This window comes from Prosopis cineraria, unplaced genomic scaffold (assembly GCF_029017545.1).
Source record: "Prosopis cineraria cultivar Desert tree isolate PC_DT_omini unplaced genomic scaffold, ASM2901754v1 PC2248, whole genome shotgun sequence".
NCBI classification, from domain to species: domain Eukaryota; kingdom Viridiplantae; phylum Streptophyta; class Magnoliopsida; order Fabales; family Fabaceae; genus Prosopis; species Prosopis cineraria.
In genome coordinates, this window is record NW_026557573.1 from 1 (window position 1) to 12,371 (window position 12,371).

Sequence of the window (12,371 nt, forward strand, 5' to 3'; positions counted from 1 at the left end):
TTTGCACAAACTGATGATTCGATGTTGGAAAGTGATGGGCCTGTTAGTAATGGGCCAAAGCCCACTCACATGAAGTGCGCAGGGTGTGTGAGGTGCATGAGAAAGTGGTCTGTTGTGGGTTGGGTATACATGGGGAGTGAGGTTCAGGGAGGGTTTAGCCATTAGTGAGATGTGTGTGGAGAGCCTCTAGTCTCTCGTATACCAGAAGAACGTGTTCTCTGTGTGCTTGTATTTTTACTGCTTATCTTCAGTATTTGAATATCATTTGTGGCTTCGGTCCATTAGAAAGCTAGAAGTGGCTTGGACTGGAGCTTTCAAACAATTAGACTTCGCCATACAACATATGGTGATATCCAAAAAGTGAAAAATGCTGCTAGAAGGGTAACAATAAGAAAGAGTAATTTGTTCTAAAGATTTAAATTTGACGTTCCTTGAGAGGGAAATGCACATTAATTAAATCAGCAGGCGGAAGAAAGTAAAATAGTCACACACACACTCTTTTTGTTGGGTGAAAATACTTACTTGAAACATATAAAATCAACCTGTTCAATGTTTTAAGCATTATATGTAAGATAATTCTAATGACATTTTACTCTTTGACCAATGCATATGATGATGGCGAGGTCCTCATTCTTCCAGATTGAACCTAAGGCACTTTTTCATATTTATCCCTTCTCAAATGAATGATCACTCTGTTACAGTGTCACAATGTGTTGGTAGCGGCAAGAACATAATTAGATACAGCGTGTCATAGCATGTACAAATACCAAATTAGCGTAATGAGAACTCAGAACTCGGTCTTTGTAAAAAGATGCCACAATCATGAACATCATTGTGGCATAAATTTCTCATCTTTAACAATTTTCCCATTACCATTCAACATTCCCATTAACCAAAACAAAACAACATTCAAGCATTGTTCCACTCCTTCAAAGTATTCACATTAATAATATTACTACTTTACATTGATCAAACCCAATGACTACAATGTATATATAATTTGTATGCCGATATCTGAAATGGGAACTACAATGGTTGTCTTGACTTAAGAATAATTATCAAGTTGATACACTAGCCCAATATGCTCAGTTTCCTAAGAATCTTTTACATTAAAAAAACACCAACAGAAAGCTAAGGCTAGAAAACAATGTCTTGGAAACTTTTCATTCACCATCATGGGACAATTATAGAAAGTGTGGGCAGGGAGAAGATAAAAGAGGTTCAACAGTAACAAGCATAGTAGCGTACCTTTAATATATTGACAAGGTGTGTGCTTGTATTATCTTGCAAACGATCAGAACGATGGAGGCTTGCAGGATCAAGCCCACATAAGGCCAATTTATCTGGATGCTCCAGACACTAAAATATATATTGCACGTTCTTTGGTTATTAGATGGCACAACCAAATAAAAACATAATCCAGTAGTAAATTATGTTAAAAAAACCTAGGATGGAAATAAGGTTAAGACTTGATTAACCTAACACAGAATAAAAGACAAGAGGGGAATATATATAACTTGCCTGCATACTTAAGTCCTGGCACGTCAGTAATATTTTTGCACCCTCCAGACCCTAAACAAATTAAATAATAGAATATTGCAAACAATCTTTTCCAAGCTAGGTCAATAGCCAAAATTAAAGGACAAGCCAAAAATGATAGGTTCAATTAGCTTATCCCATTATGAGGTTTTCTGCCCTATTCAAGGTACTTAAAAAATTACAAGTACTTAAAATTAAAAATTTGAGAACAGGCACCTGTTTAAGAATTAAGTCCCAGAAAAGGGGCCCAACAATGGCAGTCTCCCAGTTATGTATATGCAAAATATCAGGTTTCTTTCCACATTTTACTATATAGTCAAGTGAAGCACGAGAAAATAGGAAAACCTGATAGCACAAGATAACGTATCAAGATTAATTACAAACATATACAACATACCAAGTAAAAACATCTTGAATCAATTCACGAAAAAAGAACATCTTGATTTGGTCAAATTCCACTTTCTTGTCATCCTAACCAGAGAGTAAGTTGCTATTGCTGATCAAACTATCAGATTGTTAGAGTTTCCTTTTGACTTCTCTTTCTGTCTGAAGATAGTTCAGGAACACAATGCAGTCAAAAAGGATTCCAAACCAGCCTTAACTTCCCATTACATGTAATCAAGTACATGTTTGAATGCGTTTCTTCCCATTACCTTCTATTAGTTAAATCAAACTATTTTCTGCACTATGTCAATTTATTTTGTTATAATTTCAACAAATTAATATTTGCTATTAGTTATAATAGTGTTTTGAAAAGGATGAATAACGCCCATTCTGGAAGTGACGCAAAATTCAAGTTTCAGTTTGAATATTCTTCTGTTTCCGTCAAGTCACATAAGCTGAAGAATCACCTTTCAGATTCACGTGGTTAGCCAATACCATTTATCCTTGACATAAACCTTAACATAGAAATGATTCTGATGTGCCACAAGGGAAGATGAAAAGCTTATGGACCAGTTACCAGGGATGCAATCTCACTTGCCTTTCAAAATCATCAGTGTAGCCATATATCATTTCGCGGCTGAAAAGGGATAAGCACTGTAATGGCTCTATCAAAGTGACTCCAATGCCACGAACAACACTATCACATATTCAGGTAAGTATAAACCATTAGCAGATTTTAAACACGTGTAAGGTGACCTCTATCTCTGACTTCTTTCACAAGCTACTAACATCCAGTTGTATGAAAACTCATGATCATATTAAAAAAATGCCAAACTAACCCAGTCCAAGCTCTGTTTCCAAGTACTTGACCATTAAAATATGAATAAGCCTCAGCCTTAACTTCATGCAGCCCTTGCACTTCATCTAGATTCAAACAAGCATACCTGTGTGAAAGTTAATACAGTCAAGGTGAGGAATCAGAAACATCAGGTTGTAATCAGACTCATATTAGAGCAAATGACAAAAAAAAGCTTTTGAACAAAGAAAAAAATTTATCTAGAATATGCGCAAAATTTTCAGCAGGCATCTAAGAAATTTTAAAGAATCAAGGAACAAAAAAATGACTTCTCTTTTTTACTTCGGCAATATGACTTCCACCAGATGACCCTTCCTTTGCAGAGCACAAGATATGCCAGTCACGTATGATGCTATAGATCCTCTGGAGACTAATGGTGCCATTTCCGTGCAAATGTGAACAATATGAAAAGCATTCCTGAAGAAATTGACCAAACAAAAAATAACAATCAGATTCTAAGAATCTTTATGAAAAGGGAAAGTGGGGAAAAAATAAGAAAAGAATACCTATGGCCAAAACAAATTCTTGCAGTAGTAATTTTAAATTATTAAGACAACATAACTAATCATATGATACTTCAGAAGACTTTCCCAAATAAGCCACCAAATGATGGAAGAAAAATTCCCAAACATGTCTAGACATGAATTCAGTATCATATCATACTCTAGGCTTTATATAGTAGTCACATTCATTTGTTATGTTTTAAGGTTCAGATATTCTTGCTTGATGTTTCTCAGTGATTTGCATGAAAGGTATGCCAGTTTAACATGAAATGGATGGCAATTTTGCAATAAGCTTCAGCAAGTTTGACATATCAATATATACTTTATAATATCATTAGTTATGGGGATAACATTAAAGAATGAAGCTAGTAAACATTAGATTTACTTTCTGCTGCTGTCTGAGAATTGACGAAGTTCTTCCAAAAGCTCAGAGTCTCTTCTTCCAGGGATGTCAGTAAAAATATCAGCCACACTCAATTTGTGCTTTATCACCAACCTTCTCAATTCAGATGCCTCTCCAGGAGAAATCATGTTGGTTAAAACCATTGAATCAATCCGAAGCAGCAACTCCCAACAAATTGACAGGTTGTCTGTGTTGGCAAAACGTATAGTGCAACTAATCAACTAGTGAAAAAGTAAAGACTGCTTAACTAAGAAAAATACATTACTTATCTCATCAAATTGTTTGTAAATATGAACAATACAAAGGCTCTTGCAACCTACTTTATATATAATAGTTTATCAGCAATACATATACTGCATTTAAGATGGATGATATTGCATTATCAAAAGAGGAAAGACAAATGCAAGAGCATACACATGCCCCAACCATTCCCTCAAGCACACAAAATCAAGTTGTCCCTCAAGCACCGGATTATTTCTTTGCCAAACCAGATCCCTAGGGATGGCTGATATGGGTTTTTTGCCAGGTTGGGGTTTTGGAATTTGATCTCTCTGACCTATAGTTATGGAGAGATTTACTTTATTCAGGCCAGCTACTTGAGTATATGCTTTGGATTTTAAACTGAAAAACTAGCATACTTGTGAATGTTACTAATTCATCATTGTTCAATGGAACCAACTAATTGTAAAATTGCGAGATAGCATGAGTGTCAGCAAAATAGAAAATGTTAAAGAAACAAATAATATGTATCGGTCTATTCATCAATGATACATGACAAGGTAAAAGCACAGCCGCAAAATATCACCTTTTCCAGAACCAGCATGCTTTTCTGCTTCCAATTTCTCTAACATGTTGAGCAGCAACAGCTTTTCTGTGTTAGCTTTGTTAAGTTCCTCTGTGGCTGCAAGGCGTTGTTTGTTTAAGTACAGAATGTCTGTGTATACAAGAAAACTCATCAAAGTTACAAAACACTTCAATATAACGCACCAGTAACACAAAGGTGGATTCCCCACGCACACCCCCCACCCAAAAAAGGGGGGGAAGGAAGAATGGAAAGACACCGACAAGAATTATTAATGGAAAATCAAATTAAGCCTGGGAAAGAACTGACTTTGCTGAGCTTCTCTGAACAACTTCCAAATATGATGGTGTTTCGCATCCTGATCATCTTCAGTTAGCTAAAATATTGGGAGGAAATACGCAATGAGTAACTTGTTAAGTAAGGGAAGACGCAAGAGATGTGTAAACTACACCATATCGTAGGCAAGACCATATACCTGCATCTTAACCACGTTATTTGTGCCTTGAAAACTGAGATGCATGTCGATTAAAAATTAGAAGAGGACTAGTCCCAGTAGTATCGGCTAAAATATAAAACAAAAATGTTATATTATTGGATAAATGTTAAAGAAAGCAAACTCTTACCGTTGTTCACCTTGGCGATTGTCATCTCCATTACTTCTGAAAAATATTACATGAATAACAGGCCAAGTGAATTCACCCACTATCAATCCATTATTTCTATTTAATATACCTTCAATCAATGACAAGTTGAATTTCACCTAGTATCAATAATCAATGCAAAAATGATGACCTATGAGCCACACATATCAAGCTTCAAAATTGCATTATAACAAGTCAAGCTTTTAGTAAATAACAAGATATTTTAGATCAAAACCATCGCTCTGTCATGTACCAGTATGTTGCATTACGACCACACCACACTCAACTTTTCCCAGAAAAACACAACCAACACCAGTGCTTCTAACTTCAAATTCATATTGTTAAGGAGAGAAACAAACATGCTAAAATGAGATGGTTGTGAGCTTGAAGTCTGATTACTCAGCTTTCAAGCAACATTCGAAGGGTAGCACAATTCAAGGGTCTCACCTCAAACAACGTAGTGGCAGACCAGCAATGGGTTTTCGGAACGAGGTGCTGGTCCTTCTGGTTCTAGACGTTGGAATGCAACGAAGTGAAGGAACCCCGGTCCCTGCGTTTACCAATGTCCCCATTTCTTGTCTTCATACACAGAGATAGAGAGGAAAAGAACGAGGAAGCTGCACTGGTATGACTTTCCCGCTCGGGATCACTAGTCTCATGACGATATAGCTATGGCATCCATATCCACGATACCAGTATTAATTATTAATGGTAATATCTTCACAAAAAAAGAAAAATAAAAACAAATTGCCTTCATCACGGAAAAGGGACTGTATTCTGCACATGTAGCAGTAGCAGCAACGGGGCAAAATTCCAGGGCGAATTTCCATATTTTTCGGTAAAGATGAAAATTTTCTATACAGTAGCTTCGCTCCATGGCAAGCGCTTACTGGAGGTTTCTTCTGCAAGTTTAATGATTATCCGTCCATATCACCATTGACATGAGCCGTGGATTTTTGTTTTAGTGTCAACAACTCACTCACAGACTAGTTGAATTATATGTTTTCTTAGACTTTAAGTAAAAAAAAAATAGTGGAAATTAAAAGTGGAACGAGAAATGTGCGTGAAAGAATCATGGGATTCTCACCTGCTCAAGAAGAATGATAGAAATCAGAAGCTAATAAACATTGCGGACTTGAAGAATAACAACAATGGAATAACTATCATAAAATGGTAAGTTTAAAATTTAAATATTCTGCGCCAAAAATAAAATAAAATTCATAAAATAGTTTGAAGTAAAAATAAAAAATTGATTACGGTAAAAGATATCTGTAATTATAGTCATAATTCATATCCATATTAAAGAACATTTTTCCAAATAATTAAAAAGAGAAAGTAAAATATGACTTCATCTTTTCGAACAATGTGAAAAACACTTAATCTTGCTTGAATAACTTGAAGGTTCAAATTTTATGAATAAAAAAAATCATTAAAAAACACCTCCAATTTAATGTAATAACTAATAACGATGCTTGAATCTTTCACTAAATTACCAAATACTCGACACTTGTAGAAGGAAAAAAGTGGCTTTATTTTTTAGGTTAATTTACATGATCCTAAAAATTCATTTAGATTCAAAATTAATTCGATATGAAAATTGTAACTGGCATAGATTTTCCTGAAAGATAAGTTATTGAGGAAATTTAGTTCGTGTCGTTGTCCGTTTTCTTTTGTGGGCATGAATGCCGTTGATAAAAGGAAATGTTACCATTTGAACGTCATTCGCCTGTTTAAGTAAACACATTTCACCGGCAGTTTTGAATTTAGCCCATCATTTGCATTCGAACATTTATAACAAACTCAGCTTCATTCCACAACATTCTTTTTCTGTTAATCCTTCCAGGATGCCCAGTAATTTTAAGCCACAATTCGTCTGCCCACAGAACATGTGCTTATTGCATGATAATTATGGAAGAGTAGGAAGTCTGCCCACCCTTTAAAAGTAGTTACTCCTACAATCCTGACTAATACTATTGGGACCTTACTAGCAATGGTGAATTCTCGGCAGCTTCTGCATACAAATCAACCTAAGAACCCCTTTGGAAGTGAAGCACCACAGCCATGGAGTTTGATCTGGAAATGGCCTGGGGTGCCTAGAGTCAATACTTTCCTTTGGTTAGCTGAGAAGAACCGCCTGCTCACCAATGCTGAACGAGTTCGACAAGGCTTACCATCAAATGCCTCGTGAAGCTTGCAACAAAGCTGTTGAAGATGTGGACCACGTCCCGTATAGATGTAACACAGCCAGACTTTGTTGGATAATGCTAGTCCCACAGCATGCAGCCTCTACCTTCTTCAGCAAGCCTTTTGAGGAGTGGTTACATTGGAACCTCAACCCACGCATCATGAGGACTCATTGGAGACTCATCTTCAGTGTTGTGGCATGGAAACTTTGGACCAACATTAATAAGAGAATACTTACCGATGAAATCATCACTCCCCATTGTATTGTTAGATCAGCCTATGACTTAGTTTATTATAATGTTAAAGCCCATGGGTTCCTTCAATCTCTGGACCATGAGGCTTAACGTGTTTCTTTTATAAACTCTTGTTCCGCTTGTATATTTTGTCAATATAATTCCCTTTTCACTCAAAATAAATTAAAGGGTTTTACGGTAGAATTGGAAGATTGGAAAGGTAGCCAATGGTGTTGTAATCTAATGACATGTAAACTCTCATATAAGTAAGAGGTCATAGGTTTGATCTTGTTACTTCAAGCCATAAGTGCCTACCCCTCTAATTCAAAGAAGGAGAAGAAGGCTCTTATAAGTTGCCACAGTGATCATCTTTAATCATCCCCACCTTTAGGCTTAGACGTGGTGGATGATGAAAGTTAATCTTTGGATCCTTGCCTTATAAATTGTTTGGTTACCATTTGCTCTGAATGAAGTTTTCAGTCTTCAGTCAAAAAAATATCGCAACATGCATGCATCCCCTGCGCCTACACAGGGACGTCTTTCCCACCTAGATCAAAAGAATTATTAGAACAAGGGGAACGGATTTTTTTTCCCCCCGGGTAACAAGGGGCAACAGATTTCTACTCAATTGGAAGAATTGATTAAATACCATTCGAACGGGCATTAAGGAGGAATGTCTCTAATTATACGGATTACAAATGGGGAAGTCAAGGGAAGATATGGTGTTAATGATTGGCAAGCTTACGCTTCTTTAACTTGGCCATTCGACTTCTCCGTTCTCTTTCTTCCTCCTCCTCTATCAATCGGAGTTGCTCTTCATCCTCCCTCCTAGCAATTTTGGCACTGTGGATATCACCAAAAAGAAATATAGATCAACCACCAGAAAAATCCATGATTACCGAGGACAGCAAGCCAGAAATTAGAAATACAAAGGTGATCGATCAATAACTTTGCAAGGTTCTTTATATTATGGTCGCATTTGGTAGATGGCAAAGTGAATTTTTGTAGAAAAAGGTTTCCTATGTTATGAGAGAGCTTTTTCATTCCTATTTTATACCAAACACATGTTGCGGTAGGTCTTAAAGTGAGAGCAAATGGAGCAGTAAATATCAACTTAATGATTAAAGAAACATACCTCCTTCTTTCCTCCCTCATGATGTCATCAAAGCCTGCCTCCATATTCATATCATCCTCGTCATCATCAGCAAATTTGTTGGGGTTGTAGCTGCAAAATATTCAGCAAATTTATTAGAAAAAGTGACTAGATTTGCAGCAGAATGACCATCACCACACTGAAATTGAGAGCACTTCCAACCAGACATCAAACACCAGGAACACACCCTAGTAAAAATACTTTGATTACAATGACTCTCCTTTAAGGAAAAAACATGTAAAAAGATCAGTGAATGTAGACTGGAATTTTAAAGTTTCAGCTAAAGTCATCAGCAGACTAAAAGGTGAAAAAACGTCGGTTCAAAAAGAAAACAATGAATGAACGAAAGAACACAGCCCAACCCAGAAATCCTTTGACATCTACAAGTATGTTATCCATCACAACCAAGGGCTATCCACCAACTCCCAAATACTAATCACACAATCCACCAAGAAAGATCTGTAATAATTTGGTTCCATCCGGATTTATCAAAAACATTGCAAGGAAATCAAGGATAATAGCAAGTTGATTAAAAACTGGCAACACTTACTGAAACATTCTTCTGATCATGCTAATAGCCCTTTGACCCTCATCGTCGTCATCGTCATCAAAGGGCCGTCTTACAGGCTTCTTCTTGGGGCGTTGATCTTGGATTGGACGTTGTGTTGTAACCTGTGTAGGTGGCTTTGATTTCTGTCGGGGAAAAAAAATGTAAGAAAATATTGTCTTCAATAAGAAGCTAAAATTACATGTACATGAACAAGCACACAGCATCACAAACCTGAGGAATAGAAGGTGCCACCGGCTGTTTGGGCATCATTTTAGGCTTTTCCCTAGCATCTTTTCTTTGTTCCACACTCTGCTTTGAAATAGATGAATGAGTTTTTGAAACGGGTGGTTTCTGAACAGCATTTACATGGCCTTTTATACCAGTCACCAAAGACTTATTGCTCATGGTACCAACAGGTGTCTTTGGAGGCAAGCCTTTCAGTCCCACAGGCCGGCCAGGTCCATTCACACTGTTGTTTCCAAGCTGTTTTCTTGAATCTGCTGATGCCATACTAGGCTTACTGCAAGAAGCTAACTTATTACCGGACCCCACTTTAGGAAGTAATTGGCCACCTGCAGAACCTAGTTTTCTGTCCTCACGACCACCATTAACATGCTTGCCACCACTGCTTAAAGGCTGCTTATTCCTTCCTTGTACTTGAGCTGGCCGTGCATCTTCAAGATCAGCAAAAAACCTGTATAAGTTTTCTCAATCATAATAATATGTTTAGACCCCCAACAAACATCCCATATAAACATGATCCCAAGCAGCATTGTACCAGAACATCTGGGAGGCATATTCCTGGGTGGAGGCTCTTTTGAAGGAGCTGGAAGCTCTGCATCATCAGACAAAAGAAAGGAATAATCTCTTGTATCCTTAATTTTCTGTGCTTTAAGCTTCACCTGCATTACAGAGGAATTGACCACCATCACTTAGCTATCCTAGATGCTAGTTTATATTAGAGCAATTTCAAAATAATAGCTTCAATACCTCACTGACTTTGGGTAGCTGATTATGAACTGCAGATTTTGATCCCCCATTAGATACTTTGTTTTTGTTTTTGTTCTGTAGACAAAATCATAGTTAGAATACTGACGCACCACATAATATGAAGCAAGAAATATATTAAAAAACATTTAGGTTTTGCATATGTTACCATCAATAAAGTGCATCGTGATAGGCATGAGGTGACAAAACTTATGATAACAACAATTTGGAAATGATACAAGAAACTCTGCACTATATACACCTATTTTGCCTAGGTATACAGGTGATGACTTCCCATATTTAATAACATTTGGGGTATTTTTGGGAGTACCTGGGGAGCCAAAACTACAATTTCATGTGCTTGATTAATTTTCTAAAGAAAATAAATCATTGACATTTAGCGTATTGCTCGTAAAAAATTGAACAATTGCTGAAAATCATGGTTTAATTCATACATTTTTTTCACTAGTCTTTATGGTATTTGTGGGAAATAGTAAAGCGTCCAAAGCAAAAGGAAAGATGTCCAGGACAGAAAAAATAAGTTAAACTGTATTTGGTGCCAAGACCGTGTCTTGTGAAGCCACAAAGCCTGTGGCTAATTTTGTCCAGAGAAATGCTTTCTGGTGCCATGGCCACAGCATTGGCATTGCAGCTTAGCTGAAAATCCTAAAGGGAATTAGCATTGGCGCTGTAACAGTAGCACTTGTTCAATGGCTGCTGTTCTCCCTTCCCTTCCTCTTTCCCTAATCAATACCCACCCAAGGGACAACGTGCCATTTACCATGAGAACAAGATGGCCAACATACCACAGGGATCAATTCATGAATATGCCCAACAGAAATGAGTCACAATGCATAGAAGTAATTACAATAGATTGAAAGTTGAAGCAATCAAATAAATAACAACAACAACAACAACAAGCCTTTATCCCACTATGTGGGGTCGGCTACATGGATTGCAAGACGCCATTGTGCTCTATCATTTATCAAACTTTTAGAAATACTATTAATTAAGAGATCACGTTCAACAACTTCCAAGAGTGTTCTCTTAGGCCTTCCTCTACCTCTCTTAATCGGACTCAAAGTTATATGTTCCACTCTTCTCACTGGTGCCTCCCTTGGTCTTCTTTGTACATGCCCAAACCATCTCAACCGATTTTCTACCATTTTTTCCTCAATAGGTGCCACCCTCACTTTTTCACGTATGTGCTCATTTCGAATTTTATCTTTACGTGTATGTCCGCACATCCATCGTAACATTCTCATCTCTGCTACTCCAACTTTATGCTCTTGCTGTCCCGTTAGAGCCCAACATTCACTACTATATAACATTGCCGGTCTGATAGCAGTACGATAAAACTTTCCTTTAAGTTTATTAGGCACCTTACGGTCACAAATAACTCCTTTAGCTTTTCTCCAATTAAACCACCCAGCTTGAATTCTATGTGAAATATCTCCACTGATTTCGCCATCATTTTGAATAATGGCTCCCAAATATCTAAACTTTTTCACTTGAGGTATAATTTGATCTCCCAATTTCATTTCCAAATTATTTTCGAATAGTCCTTTACCAAATTTACAATATAAATATTCCGTCTTACTTCTACTCAGACGAAAACCTTTCGACTCCAATGTCCTCCTCCATAACTCAAGTTTGCAATTAACCTCTTCTCTTGTCTCTGCTATAAGAACTATATCATCCGCGAAGAGCATACATTTCGGGATTTCCTCTTGAATATGTTCCGTCAAAACATTTAAAATCAAGTTGAACAAATAAGGACTCAGAGATGATCCCTGATGTAGTCCAATCTTTATAGGAAAATCCTTTGTTTGACCACTAGGCGTTCTTATACTAGTTTTTACCCCCTCATACATATCTTGTATGGCTTTAATATAAGCAATCCGTACTCCCTTTTTTTCCAACGCTTTCTAAAGCACTTCTCTTGGTATACGGTCATAAGCTTTTTCCAAATCAATAAAAACCATGTGTAGATCTTTATCTTTACAACGATACTTTTCCATTAATCCCCTTAGTAGATAAATCGCCTCTGTAGTTGATCTACCTGGCATAAAATCAAATTGATTCTCAGAAATACTTGTCTCCAATTTCAACCTGTGCTCAATTACTTTCTCCCAC

General features: G+C 37.0%; 2 protein-coding genes across 2 annotated transcripts; both read right to left on the reverse strand.

Moving 5' to 3' along the window:
* Window positions 1-1,004: 1,004 nt before the first annotated feature.
* On the reverse strand, window positions 1,005-6,057 carry LOC129301597 (probable starch synthase 4, chloroplastic/amyloplastic). Its single transcript, XM_054940157.1, has 12 exons — window positions 5,576-6,057; window positions 5,111-5,146; window positions 4,963-4,996; window positions 4,797-4,863; window positions 4,491-4,619; window positions 3,668-3,872; window positions 3,062-3,196; window positions 2,763-2,867; window positions 2,518-2,620; window positions 1,756-1,884; window positions 1,522-1,572; window positions 1,005-1,359 (listed from the first exon to the last, which is right to left on the reverse strand). Exons 1-12 carry the CDS (start codon window positions 5,698-5,700, stop codon window positions 1,222-1,224), a joined length of 1,257 nt encoding a protein of 418 aa, XP_054796132.1. The 5' UTR covers window positions 5,701-6,057; the 3' UTR covers window positions 1,005-1,221.
* Window positions 6,058-6,916: 859 nt separating this feature from the next.
* LOC129301596 (uncharacterized) lies at window positions 6,917-10,768 on the reverse strand (the record flags this gene model as incomplete). Its single annotated transcript, XM_054940156.1, has 8 exons — window positions 6,917-8,092; window positions 8,291-8,388; window positions 8,681-8,770; window positions 9,249-9,391; window positions 9,480-9,922; window positions 10,027-10,150; window positions 10,239-10,313; window positions 10,691-10,768. Coding segments are annotated over 8 exons (1,074 nt in total), but the record flags the coding sequence as incomplete, so codon positions are not given.
* Window positions 10,769-12,371: the final 1,603 nt, after the last annotated feature.